This window comes from Pezoporus occidentalis, unplaced genomic scaffold, assembly GCF_034315485.1.
Source record: "Pezoporus occidentalis ecotype Australia unplaced genomic scaffold, CSIRO_AGI_Poc_V1 ctg349, whole genome shotgun sequence".
Classification (NCBI taxonomy): domain Eukaryota; kingdom Metazoa; phylum Chordata; class Aves; order Psittaciformes; family Psittacidae; genus Pezoporus; species Pezoporus occidentalis.
Genome location: NW_026915473.1, coordinates 195,888 through 220,476, shown reverse-complemented (window position 1 = coordinate 220,476; position 24,589 = coordinate 195,888). Strand labels below are relative to the sequence as shown.

General features: G+C 47.7%; 1 protein-coding gene across 13 annotated transcripts in view; it reads right to left on the bottom strand.

Annotated features, from left to right (window-relative positions):
• The window catches only part of EIF4G3 (eukaryotic translation initiation factor 4 gamma 3), a 150,500-nt gene that overhangs the window by 56,559 nt on the left and 69,352 nt on the right, over positions 1 to 24,589 (bottom strand). For 6 of the 13 annotated variants that reach the window (XR_009966908.1, XM_062630147.1, XM_062630148.1 and 3 more), the window contains 7 exons: positions 21,605 to 21,700; positions 16,611 to 16,643; positions 8,811 to 8,831; positions 7,838 to 8,017; positions 7,181 to 7,295; positions 3,364 to 3,464; positions 762 to 884 (listed from right to left, as the gene is read on the bottom strand). Coding sequence is in view for 12 of the 13 variants with exons in the window: in XM_062630147.1 (XP_062486131.1) it covers positions 762 to 884; positions 3,364 to 3,464; positions 7,181 to 7,295; positions 7,838 to 8,017; positions 8,811 to 8,831; positions 16,611 to 16,643; positions 21,605 to 21,700 (669 nt within the window). In the remaining variant the exon portion in view is untranslated. The remainder of the gene's footprint in view (positions 1 to 761; positions 885 to 3,363; positions 3,465 to 7,180; positions 7,296 to 7,837; positions 8,018 to 8,810; positions 8,832 to 16,610; positions 16,644 to 21,604; positions 21,701 to 24,589) is intronic. The other 7 variants (XM_062630153.1, XM_062630154.1, XM_062630158.1 and 4 more) reach the window with 3 other exon arrangements.

The window sequence follows — 24,589 nt, the reverse complement described above, 5'->3', positions numbered from 1 at the left end:
GGCTCACGTCAGCTCTGCTGGTCTGCAAGGCCCTGGCTCCCAAAGGACTAGAAGAGACCTGCATTTCCAATCAGCTTAATTTCCAGACATTCCACAGACTTCCATGACATTCCAGACATTCCATGGACTTCCCAGGTGGAGCAGGATACAGAGACTTACAAGGGCTCAAACTCAAAGGTGTGTGTCAGAAAGATTCCTGAGCTACAGAAAGCATCACTTTGGGATATTTCTGCTTTTTCCTACATCAGAAAAATGCATGTTTTAAGGCTGAACAGGTAGGGACCAAACGTGCAGTAGATTTATCCCAGTTCTGTGACAAAATTCCTGAGCTACAGGCATTCTGGTGACTCTAAAACAACACTACTAAGGCAGAAAGACATTAGCATGGACAGTGATATACAATCAATCACATGCATGAGATGGCCTTCCCTCAGGTACACAAGACTGACAGAAGCATCACATCTCTCACTTCTCCTTTAACACTGGAAGTCTTTACATGCTCTAAAATCTATTGTTGATGCAGAAGCAGGGATGGGCAACAAGCAGCAGCACTGCAGCTCCACGTTTTCCAAGCTAAAGGCTGGTAAAAATGACTAAACTTGGAGGGGAGACAACAAATCCTTGCAGAACACTGACAATCTAGGACCATCCTGGTGTTGGAGGTGAGGGGTGGTGTGGGTGGGAGATACAGGGTTTGGCTCTAACAACCAGCAAAGCAAAGCAGACATCACTGGGAGAGGGTTACAGGGCCACTTCCTTACCTGAGGTGGAGTCGGTGTGGAAGTGGGTCTCACGATGGGAGGCGTTGGGTTCCTGCTGCCCCCACCAGACATGATTTCTTCTGTTATATCTTTGCCTCCCTGGTTGGGATCCCGGATTCGGATCTACAGTATTGAACAGAGAAAGGATTCAAGTGAGCCTTCCCACTACACACTCTCCTTGGGGTTTATGGAGAGGAGACATGGACAGGCTATAATTTCATTACACTCGGTAGGAGCTGCTCTGGGTTGAGCTGATGCTCTGCAGGAATGCTGGAATGTGGTTTGGTTTGATAACTTGAAATGCCTGGTATCTAATTTAATCCCTTCATCTCTAATTTAATCACAACACCACACCAGTTAGGTCTAAATACCTGCACCCAGTGTGTGACCCTGTAATTCAGAGCACGGTCCCTGCTGCTGGATAAGAAGTTTACTGCAGCTTAGAAAATCTATCAGACAGTTTTGCTACAGAACTCATCTGCCAGCCAGGGGAAAGTGCAAGAATTAAATGGAACAGGCCCTGTTTTACCCTGATACGGAATCCAGTGACCTTGCCAAGCCAGCTGCTGGTGAAGGGGGAAAGCAAATCAGCTCTTCCTGCTTTTCCCTTCCAAGCTGGGAAGAGTCACACCAAGAGAAGAGAGGGAATCAACCAAAAAATACTGTGCGGAGGAAAGGGAAACCACAAGAACAAACTCGAGTCCTATGAAACTCATCAGCATTTAGGAAACGAGCCTGGCTTGGAGACTCTTCACAGCCCCAAAATGGGAAAGGAAAAACGTCCTCCAAAATAAACCACTCAAGAGCACACTCGTTTGAATCCTCAACTGACACTTGAGCCGATTTGAGTCACTGAACACAGGAACAGTCACGCTGCCTGGGTCAATCTGAAACAGAGCTTTTAATCTTCAATACAGGAGTTAAAGGTTTTCACAAGCCTGAAGACAGTGCTGCTGTTTGTCCCCCTTCAGAAGCGCCTGGTTTAACTCTATTGAAAGTGGTGCCGAAGTCCCCATCATGCTGAGCACGACACACAACCAAAAGACACAATCCTTCTGAGGGCAGGGGGCTCCCTGGAAAGCCCCAGGCTTTAATCAGCACCATACAAAGTCAGGAGCTGCAGAAGGGCTTTGTGATTTACCCACTTCAGTGCTGTGTGATTCTTCTCGGCTCTTTGATTTACAATGAATACACACATGGTGCTCGGGATGCTGGCAAGATGTGCTCCTCTCTTAGTTTTGATGGAGTTTTGCTGCTAAAACCTTTCGTTAACCACAGCACAAGGACTCGGGAGCTGGCCCGAATCCCTGCCCTCTCCTCCTCCCAGTGACTAGTTAACGGCACGGAAACATTCCCTGCTTGATGGTTTGTAGGACTTGAATGCTCACTTAATGGTGCATAAGGGCATGTGTATGTATATACGTTTAGTTTTTCTTTAATGTCTCTCATTTCTTCAGTCCCAACCCCGATTAGGAAACTGGAACAGAGCACTCAGAGCCAAACAGCTCAGGCATTTAAAAAACCTTTTGCCTTTCCGCTTCGGAGAACTTGGCTTCCGTGGCATGAAGCTGCCTTAACCACAGCTGAATGTCTCTGCATTTCAAACAGCATCAACGATGTGGCCATGCTGTGCTCTGGATGCTGGGAAGAAACTCCTCAGGCCTAGCAAGGAGGTGGCAAGAGCTGCCTCACCCTTTGCTGACAGCAGCTACAAGAAAAGCCATTCTCACAAGCCCAGCGAACACACTGCTCAGCTCTTCCAGTTTCCCAACTCAAACTTCATCTCAGACCATCTTCAAAACTCACAAATATCCTGCATTTTGAGACACATACAAGTCCCTTCCCCCCACTCCTCCCTTTGGAAACAGTTGTTTGAGGGCTTTCAAACCACTCCAAAACACGCAGTGATGTAAAGCAATTCCCTTTTCAACTGCATAGAAAAGATCCATCCACAAGTTTAAGACCACCCTGGACTCTTTCTGTTTAAACATTCCATTCTCTCAGTGTGCCTTTACTATTCCCTTCCACCATCCACCTGCAGTAATAATCCAGTGATAATCCAATAATCTGCCCCTCTCAAACTCTCCCCAGTGAACTGGGAAGTGAGGAAGTGTGGCCTCCAAACCCCTCACCACTTTCACGTGTTCAGGTTCTTTCAAGCCTGCCCATATGTCCACAGCTTGCTGGGTTTCTGCCTTTTCCAAGGCAAAACCTATTTCTTTTTAGTCAGTTCCAACCAACTCCCAACACTCTCCCAAACTGATCCGGGTCTGTTCACTGGTACAGCTCGAAGCAGCAGCGCAGGCAGCTGAGGGACCAGGTCTGGGCACCTAACACTGGTTTTCATTTATGTTCACTGCAAAACCGCCAAAAACCTCTTCCTTTTTGTCTGGCTGAGATGTCACAAACCCAGAGCAGAAAATCCCCCCATGAAAATCAGACCCTTGCAGCACTGTGCAGTGTTTAACACTTCAGCTCTGAAACTTGCTCTCTCTGTGATGCTAAAGCTCAGCTTTAAGCTTAAGATCGTCATTAACTTCCTTCAAGCTTACAACCAGGACAGACCTCGGGTGGGATGTGCCAATCCATGACCACCACTCACCGTTTTTTTCTCTCTTTTAGCTGGTGGAGGCTGCTGCTGCTGTGTAGGCACTATGATGGGTGCTGACTGATACACTGGCTGACTTGGGTAGAAAGGTGTTCCTGGGAGAGGAGAGAACGACAGAAACAAGAGGGAAAAAGTCTATTAATGAAACTAAACCAAGTGCATGATGTAAACCAGACCCATGTGCTCCTCCTTCCCTTCAAACCCCACAGCTACAAGCCTCCACCTGGCCCGTGTTTTGCTCTTCCCCACTGCCACTAAACCAGAAGCTGTTGCTCCATCATGACGCTGATGAAGTCCCTATTTCATTTTTTATCTCCATGAACACAAATGTAATCACAAGCAATGTTCTCCTCATGTTGCACACAGAAAGAGCACGAGCAGGTTTACTGTGGAATTACACCACGTTGATGATTACATTCATGATACCCAATGTAGTTTCATGAGGTTTTTCTGTCTGCAATAAGACTGGCTCAGAATGACCAAGTGCTTTAAAACCACGCCAGATATAAAGGTGGCCTTGTAGAGCAGTCTTCTGCCTGCAGATCAGACATCAGGGGAACACGGGAGATGGCACTGGGTTTCCTTCCTTCCAGGCATGAATGCCACAGGCCTGCCTGTCTGCATTTGTGTCTGGAGCTATCTCACTCATCCTCCAACTGAACCAACCTTTAAATGGGAACGAGTTGTGTGTCTGTAGTCTGAACAGGAGGTTATTGCTACCACAAGTAAATGGTGAAATCCAAGATAGTGAACGAAGGCAGCCCAGCACAACCTGATCTGCAGTTTCAAAGGCTGCAATTCCTTAAACTGGCGACTGGGAAGCAAAAGCTCAGAGCAGGCTCCTGTTGGCATGCTCAGAGGGAGAACATTTCTCTGCTGAGACAGTGGGCAAGTAGCAGAGAGCATTGCCTGGCACTGGCTCAGGGCTGTGGAAAGCTCAGCCGGCCAAATTCCATCCTGGATGCTGCAGTTAAGGTGGCCTAAATGATTCAATAAACTTCTTATTGTGAACTCCAGTGACTTCAGATCTGGCCTCAGGGCACAAACGTCTCTGCCATAGACTCACAGACTGGTTTGGGTTAAAGGGACCTTCAAGCCCATCCAGTTCCAACCCCCCACGGGCAGGGACACCTTCCACTAGAGCAGCTTGCTCCAAGCCCTGTCCAACCCGGCCTTGAAAGAGTCCCTACAGCTTGGGAAGCGAGAACCCTCCTCCCTCTCTCCTTAAGAACAGCGATGAAGCCTCAAACTCTTCCAAGTGCTGCTTTGGCCAAGCTGGCCAGGTGAACAGCATGAGCCTGGATAACAGGAGCAAGCCTGGGAGCCTGGGGATGTGTTCATCATCTTGATTTCCAGTTTCCTAGAAACCAGATCTAATCAGACAGCCTGCGAGGTGATTCCTGCCTCAGACTGAGCCACAGAAGGAACTCAAGGAAGGAATCCCAAAAAGCAAGAGTAACTTGTGGGAAGAAATACAGCTCCTGTGGCAGCAGACCAAGTGCAACAAAGTGCAATTTTCAGCGCATCTCTGTTCTCTGTGCTTTGGTTTTTGTTCCTGTTTTGTTCCCAGTTCAGCAGAACCCGAGTTTCATTTTCCTTCCTTTCCATTCATCATGATCTTTCCCAATGCAGCACAGAAACTCACTGATACCAAATGATGACACACTGCAAAACTGAGACAATTACAGAGGATGCACTGCCCATCGCCCTAAGTTTTGTCTTCTGCAGTACTCTCCCTTCCCCCTTCTTTTCAGCCTGCCAAACTGCAGTGATTTCACATCTAGCAGCCACACTGGCTACGAAGTCCTGAGGTTTACAGGCAAGGCCACTGCCAGCAGCATTATCCATGCCTGTGTCATAGATTTCCTTGTCTCTCAGAGCAGTTCCTGGTGAGACACTGCCAGTCCCTATATAAATAGAAAGGATGCAACGAGAGGGAAAGGTGGATGAGCACAGGCAAACCTGCAGTCATCCACTTCCTTGGCTAACCCTGCTCTGCCTGGAAAACTCTTGGCACAGTGGAGGGCTCCAGCTTCACCCACTGACACTCTGCAGATGCAGCAATCTAAAAGCAAGCTGGGACTGAAAGGTGACAGTCTCTGTGCAAGAAACCAGGCACCTTCAGGAGTGGAAAGGGACCAGAAGGGAACTTTCTCCTCATTACAGGAGTGAGAACAGACAAATGGCACTAAGCAAGCAGAAAGCAAGAGAGCAGACCTGTAATGGCAGGAAAAACGAGGAATACCAGGCAATTTCCTCTTTTGTGGATCAGATTTAAAGAGCCAGAGCAGTATTTCTGCTCTTTATTTTTACTAGAATAAGCAAACACGATCCAGCTGCCTTCTAATTGCTCTCCTTCCTTTTACTCAGGAGCTACATAACCAGGTTTGAAGGCTTCATGGCAGCCTGTCAAAGTAGTCCCGTTAGCTCTATATACCCCAAGAAAAGGAAAGGAAAGAAGGGAGGGGAAAAGATGACAAGTAGAGAAGCAACTGAGGCTTTTCTCCCCTTTAAAAGGAATGTGGATTTGTGAAGAGCAAACAGGCAATTCTGCCAGCAATAAGAGGTTGTCACTGTTCAGCCTGGAAGGTGATCCTTCACTTCTTAGGCTCCAACATACCAACAGCTAAAGCCTGAAGCTGCATGGGAAGCTGATAAAATCTCTGCCCCCAACAGATTACAGGCCGTGTGTGGGCAGGTAGCAATCAGACTGAACGAAATACCTCCAATTCAATATTGAGAGGTGAAAACCCTTAAAAAGCCCCCACAAAACATTACAACAGGGTGATGACTAGAATCATCCTGCTGGCTTTTCCAAATGTTCCCATAAATGAGCAAGCGAAGGTAAATAAAGAAGTGACAAACTTGACTGCAGGATATCTGATTCTGCATCTCATTCAACTCTAGCTTGCAGGAGCTGATTTAAATACCAAAATACAGATGCCACTGAAAACCTTACGGGGATTGTGATATAAATATGATATATATTGTACCTGGCAACACACTGGAAATTACTACGAAAGGACTTGAATGTAAAAGAGGATTGCCAAGAGAAGAGGTGTCACAGGGCACTGAAGGACAGTCCCCCACTGCTACACAGGGTCTGCAAAGTGGGACCCAAATGAGAGGGGGTTGTGAGGTCCCGGAGGAGTCAAGGACCAGTGAGATGCAGCCTTGGGATATTTAGGTGCAGCTTTGAAGCTCAATACATGGGTGAGTCAATCAAACCTACTGACCATTGTGTGTCAACCAACCACAGCACACACATGATGTCAGGCAGTCTCCCAAGCCTTTTGCTTCAGGAAAGGCAAGACCAAGATTTGCCCATTAAAAGGGCAAATTTCAGCCTGTCCATGGGTTACAAACTTTGAGTAGACTAACTTGACCATCGCAACATAAGATCGGTGAATCAAACCACATGGCTCCTCTAAACACCACCAGAGGACAAAGGGGTAAGAAACATTAACTGCTGTGAGCACGTTCAGGGCATGGCTCAATGGAAACCAGAGCTGCCCGTTGTATTCACAATACCTTAATAAATAATAATGCTTCAGCAGGGAATAACAAGTAGCCCCCATTCTTGTTCATGTGTGATTACAGGTAGCTCTGTGAGCTGGAGCCTATCCTCAAGTGCTCCTACAAACAATACTCTGTTATTGTGCATTTTTAGGATTGAATAATAAGGGCTGCGACACAAACCCAACTGAGCAGCTACCTGAAGTTCAAACACATGCTAACCCATTTTGCTGTTTTAAATCTTCAGCTTGACAACAGCAAAATACCTGAGGAGAATTCTCCAAGCAGAACTTACCGTAGGCATTGGGGAATTCTCCAGGACCTGGTCCTGGATAAAAGGGTCCTGGTCCTGGTGGCTGAACGGGATACTGCTGCGGGGGCCCGACATATGGAGGGCCACTGTGACGATACTAGGAGGAGAAAAAACAGCCATTAGTTTACATGGAGTTGGGCAACTTCATCCTGTTGCACACAGAACCTGTAATCAAGCCCCTGAATCAACAGGGATCTGATTAGCAAACTGATTAATTACAGATTGAGTTACTGTCAGAAGAATAGGAGAGAGCTAAAGCTGTGTCATCAACAGACAAGGACTCAAGAGCTGAAGTAGTAAATCCTGATTTCAGCACTGGTGTGTTTTTATGAGGCCCAGGGTTTCATAGCTGCAGATCTACGAAGTTGATTCAGACACATTTATAGCACTGAACATTCTCCAGGAGCTCAGTTTCACACTGGTTTTGAGGGGGACCTCAAAACCTAGAGGAGTAATTTATTCTTCCTGCCTCCACACACACAACAACAAATACTTCATACAGAAGGACAGAGGCTAAATATGCATCTACCAGCTTCACTTCACACACACCCCCTAACTCTGCACCAAGCCTTGAGAAGATCCAGATGGAGCCAGCGTTGCTCTGCAGTCCTTTAGGTGCTGGGATAAGGGGTTTGTTACCTGTGGTATACAGTACTGGGGGCCCTGAGGCATCGGGTAGGGCATTGGCAGGTGATTAACCATCATGATGTGCTGGTTGGTTTGATACACCGCCGTGGGGGTCTGCGCACCAGGACGGATGGAAGGGCTGCTGTTCTGGATGGTGGCTCTTGGAGGCTGGATCTGAGGCCTCTGGAAAAACTAGGGCAGGGGAGAGAAAGGAAAGCACTGGTCAGGCCTTCTGGGCAACAACTGGAAATACCATTATGACATTAGAATCCTCATACTACTTCCAAAGGGTTGCCACACGTTCAGAAAACTGCAGGACAATTTCTGCTTCACTGTACAGGGCCAGCTCACGCTCCAGCCTTCCACTGACATGCAGAAGAAAGGTAAGAACCTTTAAACTCCAAGAGTGATGAGTTTGTAGCTGCTGGATTACACAGCTCAACTTCCAGCGTGAACGTTAAGGAACTGACTTTTGTCACACAGAGTTTTGGTAAGGTGGGTTGGCTGCCAAAAAACACCTTTCTAAACGTGCTTGGGAATGAATATTCCAAGAGAGCTCCAGAACAGTTATAAAGCCAGATTTTAGCAAGGCCAGAGGTGCCTCATGCCTCCCCTTTACACAAACTGAAGCAGATGACTTGTCTTGCCCTCTGTTTTCAGAAAGGTGGCAACCTCTTTCCAGGGTGGTACCAAACTCTTCTACCACGTGTGCATGAAGTGATGCCCCACGCAGATGGACCAGGTCCAGGAAACCAAGCAAGCCCCTGGAACACGCTCCATCCTCAAGCCTTACGCGCTGGGAAAAGGCATCGGTATCCCTGGGATGGAGCATTCATGGCACTGGAAGACCTTGCTCTGGAGTCTTTGCAATCTTGAAACTCAGGTTTTGGTAAGATATGCATCAGACATCAACGCATTCACTAACGGAGTAATGATACAAGTGATAGAGACACTTATGCCATGCAGAACCAGGAGTTAAAATTACCTGTATAGGTCTGAATCCTCCCTTCAAGAACGAAGCAAGAAAGCAGCAGGAAACAGAAAGAAAGCCAATGGAACAGCTTACAGATCAGTAGGAAGGAATAGGATATAACATGCACCCTAGTTGCACACAATTCCATTCACTTTGCTACCCTGCCTCGACTAACTTCTTAGAGGAACACCACGAAAAAGACACTGAACTGGCATCAAGGACTCTTCTACCTGAATCCCAATGGAGGGGTCAGAAACTGCTGGGATAGTTTAATATGGAAGTATACAAATTTAAAGAAAAAAAGAAAAAACCCAACCAAACCATGGTAAACTGCACAAAATGTGATGCTACAGAGAGACGCTATCGGTACTCTGTTCCTAAACAGCAAAGGTTTTCCTTTCTGGTCTCTTTCAGTGCTACAGAGACAGCAGATGAAGCAGAAACCCTTGCTCACATCTTGGGTTTGGTCTCCATTTCCACACCAAGAGTGGAAGGATAAGAAATGCCAAGTATTTAAGTGTTAAGCAAAATAATCATGATTAGGTCATCACACGCCACACTGAGACTGCTGAATGATGAAGTGCATTGATGGGAGTAAGTCTGTGAGCATCATGAGTGGGGAGAAGAAAAGAGAGGAAGGAATGAAGGAATGAGCTGTCCTGATCTGCATCGGCATTTGGGAAGAGCAGGGGAGGGCAGAAGGAAGCTGTGATGCCTCTATACTTGACATGACAAGGAGCTCAGCGTGGCTGTTCTGGTGCTGCTGAAGACTTTATGATACCCAAGTTATTGCCCATAGCAAATGATGCCTCCAGGAAAACCAGGGATGACTCCATCTCACAAATCCAGATGCTTTTACGTCCAGCCCTGTTCAAGTGGATGAAGAATTGTCCCCAGCACACTCCAAGTGTGACCTGAACCAGAAGGCAACTGTTTGGGGAGAAAAGCTTAGTTGGGAGGGTGCAGAAAGGAAAGCAGAAGAGCAACACACTGCCACAGTGCTGCATTAACAAAAACTGTGGCTGTCTAGATGTGGGGAACCACAGGAGTGTCGCAGGAACCAAGGGCATATGCTGAATTTATGGGGAGAACAACCAGAGTCTGCAGTATTTCATTATCCAAAGGCATCAGAAAGAGCAAAATCCTTTCTTCTTTCTGAATAATGACTGTTCCTAACCTGTTACACCAGAAGTGTCCCAGAGTGGGGCTGGAAAAGTCAACAGCCACCACGATTCCGTATTCACGCAGAGCAAAATGGGCTGGAGGCTGAAGTGGGACCTGCCTCTGCTGACAGTTAACAGCGTCCACAGGGCAGCACAGAAAAGCTCCACCGCAAGAGAGGGGAGTCCTGCACCAGTGTGAGCTCCAGATGTGAGCTCTGCTCCTCAGGTCCCTGCTGCACCTACAAAACCTGCCACCAACAGCACCAAAACCATCGGAGAAAAGCTTACAGCAACAGCAACTCCTGCTCATGGAGAGCCTCCAGATGTTCCCTGGTGGGGCAGCACACTGAAGAAACTCCGTTTCAGGAACACAAGCCAGCTCTCTCCTGCCATAGGACAGCACCTCTGTGCACTGACACGGGTGGAGTGTGGCATAGGCTCACTCCTCCATTAAGCATCAATCACCCCATGGTAGTGGTTCCACACCAGAAGTAGCACCTCCGATGAGGAAAGTCATTTTAAACCCTCCAACCTCTCAAAACCACTCTGCACAGCCCACACCATTGCAGAGGTGGAGATGGAGAAAGAAGGAGGAGAACTCCATTACTATGAGGAAGACAGACACAGCAGGAAGAACGGCAGATCCATCATTCCAAAACAAGAGTACCAGATGCTTCTGGAAGAGCCAACCAGAGATCTCTTAGCAAAGTCTGAACCAGCTGTAGCTTCTCCACTAAACTTCACAAGAAAATCAGGTACCATCAGAGCACTGCACATACCATTTTAGGTGGGTTTTCCTGTTCCAAACAAGTATCAGCTGGCTGGCAAACTGGTTTCTGCCCTGTCCTTGCCCCTGTCCCTCCAAGGCTCAGCTAGCAGCATTCATTCTTAGAAATGCTTCACTATTCTGACCTGGTTTGCTGAACACTTGGTTGTGTGAGGTCAAACACATGCCTGCACAGGCAGTGTTCTCCAGTAACACTCCATGTCCCATAGGAGAACATTGGGAGATTAAAATCAGATCTACTTTGCCTAGTTTTCTTCTGAAAAGTGCAGGACTTGGGAGTGGAGCACACACAGAACCTACCCAGGACCTGAAGGAATCCTGGGCCTCAGCAAGGCTTCTGATAGGTTTCATCCACCCTTCCTCGACTACCTCCTGCAAAAAGTCCTGCTGTGTCTAATGATGGTCAAACTGGCTACACAGCCATGCAGCAACCAGTGCGGACCTGAGCCATGGTCCTCAGGTCACGGTGCCATCCCTTACCTTTCCAACTCAGTTACAGAGGAATTTCTTGGGTCATCATGGAGTCAGTAATATGGTCCTTAATGTCTCCCTTCTGAGGCTTACCCCCTTCATACACTTACAGAAGAGCACAAGGAAACCCTTCTCAGACTTTGCTTGTACCAGCTGCCTCAAGCTCAACTCTTTCAGCCTCCTCATTTACTAGGCTCTCACCACAGAATCCCAGCCTGGATTGGGTTGGAAGGGACCTTAAAGCTCACCCAGCTCCTACTCCTGCCACAGGCAGGGACCCCTTCCACTGGAGCAGCTTGCTCCAAGCCCCTGTGTCCAACCTGCCCTTGAACACTGCCAGGGATGGGGCAGCCACAGCTTCTCTGGGCACCTTGTGCCAGCGCCTCAGCACCCTCACAGGGAAGAGCTTCTGCCTAAGAGCTCATCTCAGTCTCCCCTCGGGCAGGTTAAAGCCATTCCCCTTGGCCTGTCCCTCCAGGCCCTTGTCCAAAGCCCCTCTCCAGGTTTCTCATAGCTCCTTTAGGTATCCACCATCCACCTCCTGCCCACCCCTCTCAGCACTACCCTGCCATTTACCTCTTAGTCACCCCTTACATATAAACACTCCGATATCCTTTTATTAACCATCATCTTCTCCTGCTTGATTTTCCTCCCACATGCCCCTGTGTCAAAAGTCTGTTGAGGACCAGCCAGTCAAGAGGCTGTCCTCCAGAAAAATCAATGAGCAAAGGGCACAACCTCCTCCTGCTGAACCACCGATGCATTTCAATCGATTTTCTCTTTACACTGTATGTCTAAGCTGTTTCTTCCAGTGCAATGTCTGTGGAGCAGCTCCCCCTGTGCTCTAAAAGCTTCCCTGGGAAATAAACTCGTGGGAAGAGCACTGAAACCCAGCCTATGCTAAGCTTAGTCCATCTAACACAATGTGTGCAGGCACAGATCAAGGCTGGCAGCTGCCATGGGCCCACAGAGCCCTGCAGAAGGCAGCAGAGAAAGGGACCAAAGGGAAAGTTCGACAAGTTGTCATCAGTGCTATCAAATCACATCAAAAACCTCTGCTTCAATTAAGCTGCTCCTACCCTGGGACAAGCCTGTGATTAAGTTTGAGTCTTTTTATCCTTCCAGCTTTCCTGGTGGGATAACCTGACCCTGAGGTATCTGCACAGGTGATACAGCAGGAACCACGTCTACTATTTACAGACCAGCACTGGCACGTTATATTTGATCCTTCAAACTTCAACACAGGGACCAGGGCTCAGCTGAGGAGCTGCAGAAGGAACCCCCCAGGTCCAAGTCTTCCTTCCCCGATGGCCATCAGTAACCAGCACATGACTCTTCCCTCACCCCCTTCCGGCTTTCCCAGTTTTACTATCTGCTAAATGATAAAACTGGGTGAAAAAAACCCTTTTTGTGTCATCTGTGGGATTCAGAACTGGCAGCTCCAGTACAGGCTCATGGATGAAGAGAGACATGACCATGGCAGCCGTTTCTACCCTCTTTCTAACCTGAGATACTGCCCAAAGCTTCCAAATGGTCGGTCTTGAGTCAGCTCATCAGGGAGTGGATTCCTGACCTCTCCAAATCACAAGGCTTTATAACAACAGCACACGGCCCAGCCCAGCTTTCTGTTGTATAAGCTGTACCCAAAAGAACTGGAGTAACCCCAAGCTAAAACTGGAACAAACTACACCAGCAACCTCAAACTAACTTTGTCTGCCATACCCAGCAAACTGATCTCAAATACAATTACAAGTCAGAAAGGGAACTATGACATTTCAGTTCATACTTCTCCTTATTTCTGTTTCTAATTATACTGGCCTCTTCTGAGCATCCATTTTAAAATAAGCCAGATGCTCCTGAAGTCCTTCTCAAATTAAGGGTTATTCTACATTCTGGACTTTAGATTAGAAGGAAACTGCTATTTTCAATTGTGTTTCATGAGGATCAGGAGCAACAAAGAGATTGAAGATCCTTACATAGAAGAAAAAACAGGGATGCTGCATGCACAAAGAGGGAAATGTAGAAACAATCTAAGCAGGGTCATAGCTGCATCTGCTACGATTCTGAGCAAACCTCCAGCTGACAGTGTATTTCAAAATCATAGGATCCCAGCCTGGTTTGGGTTGAAGGGACCTTAAAGCTCACCCAGCTCCAACCCCTGCCACGGGCAGGGACCCCTTCCACTAGAGCAGCTTGCTCCAAGCCCCTGTGTCCAACCTGGCCTTGAACACTGCCAGGGATGGGGCAGCCACAGCTTCTCTGGGCACCCTGTGCCAGCACCTCAGCACCCTCACAGGGAAGAGCTTCTGCCTAAGAGCTCATCTCAGTCTCCCCTCTGGCAGGTTAAAGCCATTCCCCTTGGCCTGTCCCTACATCCCTTGTCCCAAGCCCCTCTCCAGCTTTCCTGCAGCCCCTTCAGGCACTGGAGCTGCTCTCAGGTCTCCCCTTGAGGAGCCTTCTCTTCTCCAGGCTGCCCCAGCCCAGCTCTCTCAGCCTGGCTCCAGAGCAGAGCTGCTCCAGCCCTCGCAGCATCTCCATGGCCTCCTCTGGCCTCGCTCCAGCAGCTCCACACTGAAGCCGGGTCATGGGGAGCTTCTCACTCACTAACACCCCCATATCTTTATCCTCAGGGCTGCTCCATCCCTTCCCCACCCAGCCTGTGTCTGTGCTGGGGATTGCAGGACTTCCGTGCAGGACCTTGCACTCGGCCTTGCTGAGCTCCAGGAGGTTCAGACGATGATAAAATACCACCACAGAACAGTCTGTTCAGCTCTTTTTCTTTCTCTTGCAAAATGAGACACTGCAGGGGTTTCCCAGGCAGCCATGGTACTGGAATCAAGGGTTACTGATACACATTCAATCAGGACCACTGCAGCTATTTACATTTGCCTCCAGTCACTCGCAGTGTAGCATCCTGAATGTTCTCCTGTTTTCTCTTACACAGAATTTGATAACACTCTCTACAGCACCACCTGGCCATCAGCCAGCAGGGCAGGCATCCCCATCCAGAAGAAAATCACTTATAAAGTTGCCAGTCAACATCAGGTGCTTAAATCACACTAATGTGAGTCTAATAATACAGGAAATACCGTTAAAGAACAATCCATTATTTGACTGAAAAAGACCCAGAATCAATACGAGGCACATGTTAACACAATCACACTGGGACCGATGCAGGAATCGTTGCAAACCTCATCTTGCTGCTGCTTTTTGGAAGAGCACGGTATGTTGATGCAAGGAATATTCATGGCACGATGCTTGATTAACTCATTTAGTATTATTTAGGTTACAAAATGTCAGTCTCGAAACCCAACTGCTTATGTTACACGTTAAAGGCTTCCCATGGGAGAATTAGTACTGTTGGTCTCAAGCATCTTCTAAGCCTTGGGTTTGGGGTGAAGTGGGTCGGTGGCCATCCCCACACCATGGGCAGAGAGCTTTGGATGAGGAGAAAGAAACAGCTCATCTCCAGCCCAGGTTTCTCTGGGCCTGCCCTGAGCCAGCACATGACAGCCAGAGCTGGGAATAAAGCCTGCAATGGTTTGCTGATGGTGACAGCTTCCCTCAGATAATTACAAGCAGACTTCACATGTACCAGAGTCTGCAGCACAGTTAAACACGCAGCGATAGAAGTGGGAAAACACTCGGTAATGACAAGCTCTAACCTGCAGGCAGGGTCCTAACTGGGTTCAGAGGAAAGTCTGAAATCAAGTTACAACAGACCCGTGGTAGAGGCACACCAGGAAAGCCACCAGTTGCTGGCACAGTCTCCTCCAAGGCTGTGCTGCCTCCAGCCCTGTAGTCCAGAATCTGCTGGCAGTGAGCTCAGTGACTTCTATGAGAATATGAAACGCCTCACACTGAATCCATCACTTCCCTTCCTAAAAACCTAGGCAAGAACACACCAGCTCCTGGACGGCAACGCGTCCGCAGTGACAGGCAGGGTAAACACAGAGCTGGAGTTAAGGTCAAGAACAAAAGTATCTAAACAAGGTTCTAATTCTGGCGTGCCCTGCGCTGCCCGGTCTCCTGCAAACATTCCAGCACCACCGCTGCTGTCACTGCAATCCCTCCCATGCACAAACAGAATCGCTGCCTCTCTCACATGACATCTGCCTGGGAGCAAACAAGTGCAAATGCCTCATTCTGCTCTTGTAAGCCTTTGTTTTGTCCTGCTCTGGAAGGCTGCCTGCCTCCACGCTGCTCTCTGAGGTGGAAGGACCAAAGATAATCAGCTCTTTTGGGTGTCTGTGCCCACTGAACACACTTACCTGCTCCCCTGAGACAGCCCTTCCCCAAAGGTGCTCATCTCTACAGGATTAAACGGCTCAGACTAACAGGAGCAAAGTGAGAATAAAATAATCCTCCTGGAACAAACCTTCTGTGACTTAAGCCCCTGCCCCAACATCAGTGGAGTTTTATTTCCCTATTAACTTGGTGGGAACAACCTGTTCCTTCCAAGCCAAGAAGCAGTGACATGGAAACAACCAGACCTGGGAAAGCTTTCCTGCTCTCCTCACCCCATTTCTCCTCTCCTCCACCCCTCAGCACCACCTCTGTCCCCTCAAAAGCTACAAACAGCAGCAAAATCAGTGCCAGGGGAAAAGGGGTTTGCACAGATGAACGTAGGAGTTGATAGAAAAGACAGCTTTGGACACCCTGAGCAGGACAGAAGGGACCTGTGCACTGTCCTGATGGTGAGGAGTCCTCTGGGTATCTCTGCCACCCTACTCAGTGCTGCCCATGAGTTTCATGAGCTATTCCTCATTTTCACTCTTCTTAATTAAGTGGTTCCTTAAAAAGTCCAAGTCACGCAATGGGAACACTACAAAGACTCCTAAATGTTGGCTTTCACAGGGTAAGTAAAACCAACATTAAGCAACATAATGGTAACAGATCACCAGGGGTATTGCACAAGAAAGGCATGGACTGGGAAGCCATCTGCCTTGCTGCTCCGAGTTTGAAAAGCAGGATTTTCTCTGGGATGTGAATTCCAAGTCCTGGTTAACATCTTCAGCTCAGGCAACTTCACCAGCACCTACTTTGGGAAGCAGCTGGCAAGGTTTCTAGACTGTCTTGACTTCTAGACCATCTTGACTTGACCAAGGCAAGCGAATCTCACCAGTACCTGGACAAGATCTCTCCAGGTTCTCCTTTCCTATGGCAACAGCGTTAAGTGGGGTGGTTAAAGAGTGCAGTGACACCAACAGAATCAGAAGTGTTACTGAGAGTTGCAGGCAGCTTGTTAGCAGGGTTATGGATGTGCTAGTATGTGCTAGGGGCCAGTTGCCGAAGCGAGCCTTCGCTCTGGGTTAGTGGGTGAACCTCCTCCAACCACCCTCCTCCCCCAGCAATTAGTTTAGGTTGAGAACGAAGGGGCAGGTACTGTACCTGGTGATGGGCAGGTCGAGGCCCCGCTGCAAACTGAGGAAAGGCGGGAGAAACAAACACAAAAGGAAAGGCACAAAGAGTCAGAAACACCACAACGAAACCAAAATGTCACACTCTATGCAAAAAATAAACCCACAAGGGAAAAAATAACAACCACCACACAACAGTCAAAAGCTTTGCTGCAGGACAGTGACAGACAGGGACTGAGATACAACGGGTGGCTGGGGGGAGCACGCTGCTCGAGATGGGAGATTAACAGCCCAAGCTGCTGGTTGCTGGAAAGGCGCTCAGGGGATGAACACAGGCATTCCTTATCCTGCCTGGGGAACAAAATAAAGCCAAACCCCAACTTAAACCAAGCTGTTTCATAGGTGGAGGTAAATGGTTAAAGCAGCTGGACTCAGAGCTGTTCCAAACGTTTGGTGGGAGCAGAGGATGGAAACTCATGGCTGGAGAGGAGTAAAGAGCCAGGTAGGCACTGCTATATTGTCCTGCCAAGCGTGGGGAGGTCCCTGCAAGGCAAAGATGCAAACACACAGTGCCATTTGTTTCCAGCCTTTTGTTTTTAACTTCACAATCTAACCCTCCTTAACGAGTTGGAACGGTCACCCCCATCTGAAACTGAAGACAGGTTAACTCATGGTGTCCCCAGGGAGCTGAAGGCATCAGTGGGTAGAGAGCTCGGATGGAGAACACGAGGTCCTGGTGCCCAGCCCTAAGCTCACTAAACTATTTCCCACCCTCTTGGGCTACCCATGGAGGAAAGGAATCAGGCTTTCACATGCTTGGTAAACATTAAAAGCATTTCCCAGTAAGTAACTGAGTGTTAGAAATAAAAATGAATGCAAGAAATGGAAAATATAAAGAAAGATGACAAGGGATGCTCTTAGAGAAGCTGAGTTAGGTATTTAAACCCCTCATTCTCAGTGTAATGAGCAGAACTCCGTGATGAAAGCAGAGAAATCTACTGATAATAGCTCCAGTAATTAAATGGAGCAAATGAAAGGAGATCCCGCAGTGGCTTTTTACCCACCACAGCCTCTACCCATCACCAGTTGTGATGGTTTAGTAACTTAATGCACGTGCTGAGGCACAAGGTACAGTCCACCTCTGCTCATTCCTGCTACAGGGGCTCCTCATGCTTTACTCTCTGCCTGAGAAGAGGGATCAAAGCTGGTTACTAATTACTGGTTGTCTTAATAGGGGGGGGTTTCAGTAAGACACAGTGGCTCCCTTGCAGCCCTACCTCCAGCTATTTTAATGCCATCAAACACGAGAAGCGAAGTATAAATATTCAGCGGTCCGGCTGATTTTCTCCTTTACAACCACTTTAATTGCCTACATTTAAGACTTCCAAGAACTAGTCTGCTAACACTGGTGTTTATATATTCCTTCTGTCTTCACCTCATGGTGACATTTGAGTGCAAAGTCATGAAAACCTTCGCAAATTAGAGTTTCTACAGACATACTCTGCGCTTATATGGGTGTCTATATAAGAGTTGTGTGCCTATACAAGAGTTTATAAGGAATGACCTGCACTGATTCACCAAATAGAGTCTTCCCACCCTTGAAAACTTCCCCTAAGCTTTACATTAAAGAAAAAAAGCAAAGCAGCATCATGTAAGAATGAAGAGCAGAAGGTTCTATTTTAGTGGCAACCACAGGACAGAAGCGCTCAGCGACTCAGCATCCTCCTGAGGCTCAGGGTGTGACGGATGATGGCTCTGACCATTGGTCCTACAGCAGTGAGAAACAGGCACCTGGATGAGGAATGCACTGCAAGTCCTTATTTTCCTTAAGGAATAACTCCTCAAACCCAGTTCCAATGCCTTGTGTTTGAGGAAAGGGCAAAAGCCCACCTCAGGTGGGCTGATACGAGCCTCTCCACAGGGCTACACACTCCATGTTACACACCAATGAGAAAAAGGAGTCAAAAAGAGACCGATGGGGTGCTAAAACCTCCTGCTGCTTCATTTCAGGGTCAAAGTCCCTCTCTCATCACTGTTCCACAGGAAAGATTTGTTCTCAGTGTGTTTAAAACAAGAGCTGAAATCTTGTACTTTAAGAAGCCAAAATATTTTCCATGGTGAAAAGTAAGACGTGTTACAAGGGGGAAAAAATAAAGGAACAAAATAAAACTTCAAAGTTAGTGAAAAACACCCTCATCTATTTTGAGCTGGTCACCACTGGCTCTTGATTTGCTTTTAATTTTGATTTCTTTCCATTCATTCAGGTTGATCAGATTTATTCCTACTTGCAGCTGTAAGCAACAGAACAAACTGTAGTCACTGCCGGCTCAGATCAGCACAGGCACTTTGGGCTGGTTTATTCCTCTGGCCGATGAAGGTAGCAGATAGAAAAGAAAACCTGATGGAACCCAGGTCCAGCATCTCTGCCACCCCACTCGTCCTGGTGCTGCCCTTGCTCCACGGACAGCAGAATACATCCTCTACCTGCTGCTGCTTAAGCCTCCCTGACAATAAACACCTCTGGATCGCTCCAGAGACCTCCTGATCATGGGGTTTTTTTGGCAGATGTCCTAGAATTGGCCAGTTTGTGTTAAAATCACCTGGGGCTCAGGGCTGGTGTGGGCAAGAGATAATGGATCATGCTCAGGCATGCTGAGTGATTCCCAAACCATTCTCCTTCCCCTCAGCTGGAGCCATGAGATTCTCACTATCAGAGCATCGCTATGGTGCTAACAGGGAGAAAACATGCAGCCAGTTGGATTGCAAAGGCAGCAGTCCTGGAAGGAGCAGAAAAACCTCAACTCTGCAATTGCCAATGGCCCTTGGATGCAGAAAAAAGATGGAGGAAGCTTCAGCTGCTCAAGGAAGCAGGGTTAGGATCAACCTCAGCTATGTACCCACAGCAGCCGAACCAGCTGCGTGCTGGATGGGACTGTGCTATGGCAACCTGGGGATGGTAAAGACCCGCTGTCACCTTCCTCGTGCCCTCCTCACCCTCCCCTCACCACCAAAACCAGATGGTTACAAAATGAATTCCAAACTAAGAGTTAAAAACCAAAAGGAAGTCAAGGCCAGAACGAAATGCAGGAGTAGCTCAGGATGGGGCCAGTCTTGCATTTGTTTTGGGATGGGGAGGTGGAATGAGATGTTATGGGTGCAGCTTTTAGTAATGGGGGTGGAAATGGTCACTAGCAGAGCGGGTGGCGAAGTCTGCACATAGGAGAGTTAAAAAAATAACAGAAAAATGGCTGAGAGCTGCAGACAAGTTCTTCCTCCTTAATAACAGGGCCAAAACCCTACAAATTGACCCATTTTCCAACCAAATTCCCTGCAGATATTACCTGCAGAGCAGCAAACCCAGAGTGAGCCTGGTCCCTGCCCTACCCCAGTCAGACCCTCCCAGCTGCAATCCAGCTTTGGATTTGGCATCACCACTTGACCTGCCAGGGCAGCTCATGCTTTTAGCAAAGCAGCAAACCCAGTGCAATGCTGTAGATCAGCCAACAAAACCCAAGATGTGGTAAAAGGAAAACTTAATAAAGAAAGAAAGGATGAAATCAAAACAGTGCCATCGGCACAACCGCCTGCAAGAAGGAGTACAGTTTGTTATATTGCTTACAATGCAGTATTTTATCCAGCCTCTTCCAGCCAGGGACCTGTAAACCGGACTCTGTTCCAAAACCTTCCTCCTCTTCCAGTTGTCTGTGCAATGTATTGGCACTGTTCTGCTGGGCTGTCAAAAAAACTGGTTTAGAGATGCAGCTCTTCAGTCAGGTTTTTGCTCCAGTTCTAACCATGCCAACTTAGCTGTGCTTTTCAACAATTCACGATGATTATACTTACTGAGAAAAGAAGGGGGTTACCATCAGTATCCTGCATTACTGATCAGAATGAGGGGCTAAGGACAAAGTTGCAGCTGTCCACATCATCAAACTGGCGTTAACTGATCATCAACGCAGAGGTTAATGGGTCTCAGGAGTCACCCTCCTGCAAATCCCACGGAGGTGGAACCTCCAGGGCTGGGGCAAGCACATCAATGTGGGTGCACACAGGGAGGAAGTTTACCCTCTGTGTGTGAGTGTGTATATATATACCTGGACAAACAGAAGACTTCTGTCTTGGAGCCTTCAGCTGCCACCTGCAGCAGCGTTCATCTTACTCTGAAAAGAGAAGTGCTGGGAATGGTGCAGTGGTTTTATAGGAAACCTGAAAGCGTTATGATGCAGATGTGGCTTTGCAAGAGGCATAGGGATTGCTGCTCCCTTGGCTAACTGAGGCTTGAGATGTCATGATGGCAAGCTACCGCACCTCCAGAAGCTGAGCTGAGCCCTAGGAGGGTCTCCTAACACCATGTGGATCTGTGCTATGAGCAGAGATTCCGCAAGAAGTCCTACAGTAGCAGAGCAGTATTCCAATACACACACAGAAAGGAAAAATAAAAGATGATGGAGGACAATCAAACCTGAAGTTGGACGAAAAAGCAGCTCACCACAAAAAGATCTGGGTCCCCAGAAGCTCTATGTTAAATGCGTGAGCACCTACGAGGTGCTAGGTTACTGATCCAGTGGCACTGAGGCAGAAGCAAGGCCCAGAGGCCACTGGAGACTGAGTGCTGCTGCAGAGAACCACTTTGGTTTCCTGACTTTGTGAAATACTTCCTTAAAGGGGGAAAAAAAGGGGAAAAAAAGAAAAAGAAGAAAGGAGAAAGATTCTGGCAATGAATCTAAGCTCTAAAATAAAGTGAACCTGAAAGCAACTATGCTAAAAATAAATGGTGTTATTTGCACGGAGATGAGAATCCCTCCATCGCTTCTCTTCTGATAAGCCACTTGAAAAGGAAAAGGATCCTACCAGGAAAGCGTCTGAAAGATGCAGTCAACATTTGCCATTGGGAACGTGCTTCCAGTTCAGTAGAATACGTTTTCCAGAGAACTGGCCCAGTGCTACAGACACACACAGACACACAGAGACACACACGGACCAGGAAGAAAGAACGCAGGGTAGCGCGAAGGCGAGCTCCCTTACCGGCGAGCGGGTCTGAGGCTGCGTGTTCATTGTCTGAGGGGCTTGAGGGTACACCAGTGTGGTTGGAGCTGCATTCTGTCCTGAGGGGTAGGGAGCCTGCCAGGGAACAAGACAAGATAAGTAAGAAATGAGTGTATCAAGTGATTCATCCCAAAGCACACAGCTGAACACCTTATCAGATGGACTGCTGATCAACGCAGAGATAAAGGTGACACACGTAATTGAGGTGTAGAAAACCTTCTCCATCAAGGGGACAACCAATGTGCCAACGCTACCCAAAGATCCCCAGGAACACACTACATCTTGAAACCCACTGTGCTCGGACCCCTGGCCACATGCTTCCCAAAAGCCCCCTCTGAACCTGCTTCCCAGGAAAGCTGCAACCGTGGGTACTGCTGATAAATCCTCTGGAACAAGACAAACACTAAGGAACAAGCTCCAACACACTTAACACACCCCAGTGCTGCTTGAAAGCGTTTGCAACACAATGAAAGGGCCCCAAATCGTTACAGATGTGAGGCAGAGCAAGGGCTGTGCAAACTGTTCCTCATTTCAATGGGCTATAACCATTTATACCACCAGATGCTCCCCCATGTTATGTGCCCGAAGTAACAATAAACTGGAGCTGTGCAGTTATGGGGAATGCACATTTTAACAAGACATTTGGAACTCACTCTACAGAGTTCTCTTTATTCTCTTTAAAAAGAGACTGTATATCACCTTCTTTAAATCGTTAATAGCTTGTTATTGTAATGGCCTAAACCCAGCCTACAACAGCCTCCACTTTAAAGAGGCATCAGCCCAACTCTACATGCTGCCCTGTAACTCCCGCACGACTCCTTTCCAAACCACTTCTCCATTCCCTTAGCTCTTCCCCCTTCACTGTCCATCCCTCATGGTGCCAGCGCTGGATATTGGCAACCACATAATAATGGTATCCACAGTCCCTGTTAACCTCCTGGTTACACACCATCAGATTTATCTGATGAATAAAGGAGTTTATTGGGTCTTCTCTGGGAGAAAGTCTTTGGGCTCATTGTAAAGATTATGCTTAAAAGCATTGCAATACTCCTCTGTACACTGAATTAGGATTTATTCACACCACAAGCCCTGCTGAAGAATCCCTTCTCATCTTTGAATTTCATGGCCCTTGCATTAAAATTCCATAGCAGGCCTAAGGACTAAAGGGAGCCGTTTCAGTCTGTAATGTGGTATTGAGAGCAGATGATTCGCTGCACCAGCCCTCGGGCACGTTTCAGGGTATCTTTGATTTGAACTGTGCTAGATTTGATTTGAATAATTAAGTTTTTAAACAATAAAAGTAAGTTAGAGTTAGTAAGCTAAACCTGCTTGTATTAAACAAAGAGAAAAGAAACTCATAAACCCCTTACTCTCAAGGGAGATGGTCCAGCATAAAGCCTGAGGCAGTTTTAGGCAAACAGCTCAAGGAGTGGCACAGGAACAACACAAAATGTGCTGTTTCTAGAAGGATACTCAGTCCTGAAGCCTGCAAAACTTTCAAGTCTGAATTAGCCAACTGTGCCAAGTGCAGGCAGACTTGTCCTGCCTTTCAAAGGAGACTCATCCAGGCCTCAGCAGACAAAGGATGTATGGCTTGAAGAAAAAGAAAGCAGTTTAAGAAGAGCTTTTCTTACAAAATTAAGTGGGCATAAGAGCATGCCACTGGGTAAAACACACATTTCCTTCTCACCTCCCAGGCTGAGTCCTACAGCAGCCACAGACCTCACCAACAGCTCAGCCTCTTCAGCCCTTTCAGCATGAGCACGCGTGGGATGGTTTTGGAGCAGGGATATGTCTTTATTTTGGAAGAGCATCCCTGGCAGTGTTCAAGGCCAGGCTGGACACAGGGGCTTGGAGCAAGCTGCTCTAGTGGAAGGGGTCCCTGCCCGTGGCAGGGGTTGGAGCTGGATGAGCTTTAAGGTCCCTTCCAACCCAAACCACTCTGTGACTCTAGGATATGATTCTATACATTTGGAAGATGTGTACCACCAAGTGCCCCTGCACACACTGACCAGTGTCCTGTGCCCTGCAGAGTGCCCAGGAGACAGCTGGGGTCTCTGTGCTGTTCTATTACTTCTTCTTTCTCATCGCTAAACATAAAATCCCTGCTTCATCTCCTGCTGAACACAATGTAATACAAGGTAAATGAAAACACAGTTTAGAAACAATCCAGCCAATGAATTTTCCAGTCTCAGGAAGAAAACAAAACCCAAAACCAAACCAAAACGTGGCAGAGGGAATGAGAGGATTGAGCATAACCCAAAACCAGTCCCTGCTGGTGCAATACCTCCAATTCCTACTTTGGGACCACACTCAAACTCAGCATCAAAAAGCCAAGCTTACTCCCGAGCACATGGACACTGGAGGACAGTGTTCCTACGGCACAAGCTAACTCAGCAGGATGTTTGGCTATGTTCTACCTGATTTTCACACTGCTTTTTGTGTTAAAGAGATGATAAAAACCTATGTCTCTAAGCACATCACCAGATCTTTGCTGTGATTTAGGACGCCAAAGCACACTTGGTGGCATATTTAGCTGACAAGCATTGTTCTGTAGTAGTTTATACCAATACAGCAGCGAAGATTCTGGTTCAAGAGCAATTCAATGCTTTAATCAGCTCCCGTGATGGAAGCGGACATCTCTTGCAGGAGCAGGGCAGGTTTTCCACTGCCACTCCTCCCCAGGAGCTCATTCAGTCTAACCCTCTGCAGCCAGCACTTTCCTACCTTCTTACCACTGGCCAAACCTCTGTTTCCTGTTAACGAGTAATTTGCAAGAAGTCTTCTAATTTCTGGAGATGTCAGATGCAGCATCAAATATTTCCCCCTTTTATTTGACAAGTGTGATTCTGCACGAGCTGTTGGTGTCAGTGCTGTGTAATAAACAGCATGCACCATATCTCACAGCAGCGGTGACACCACAGCGAGCAGCGAGCGCAGCACTGAGGACTAATCGAGCACTTA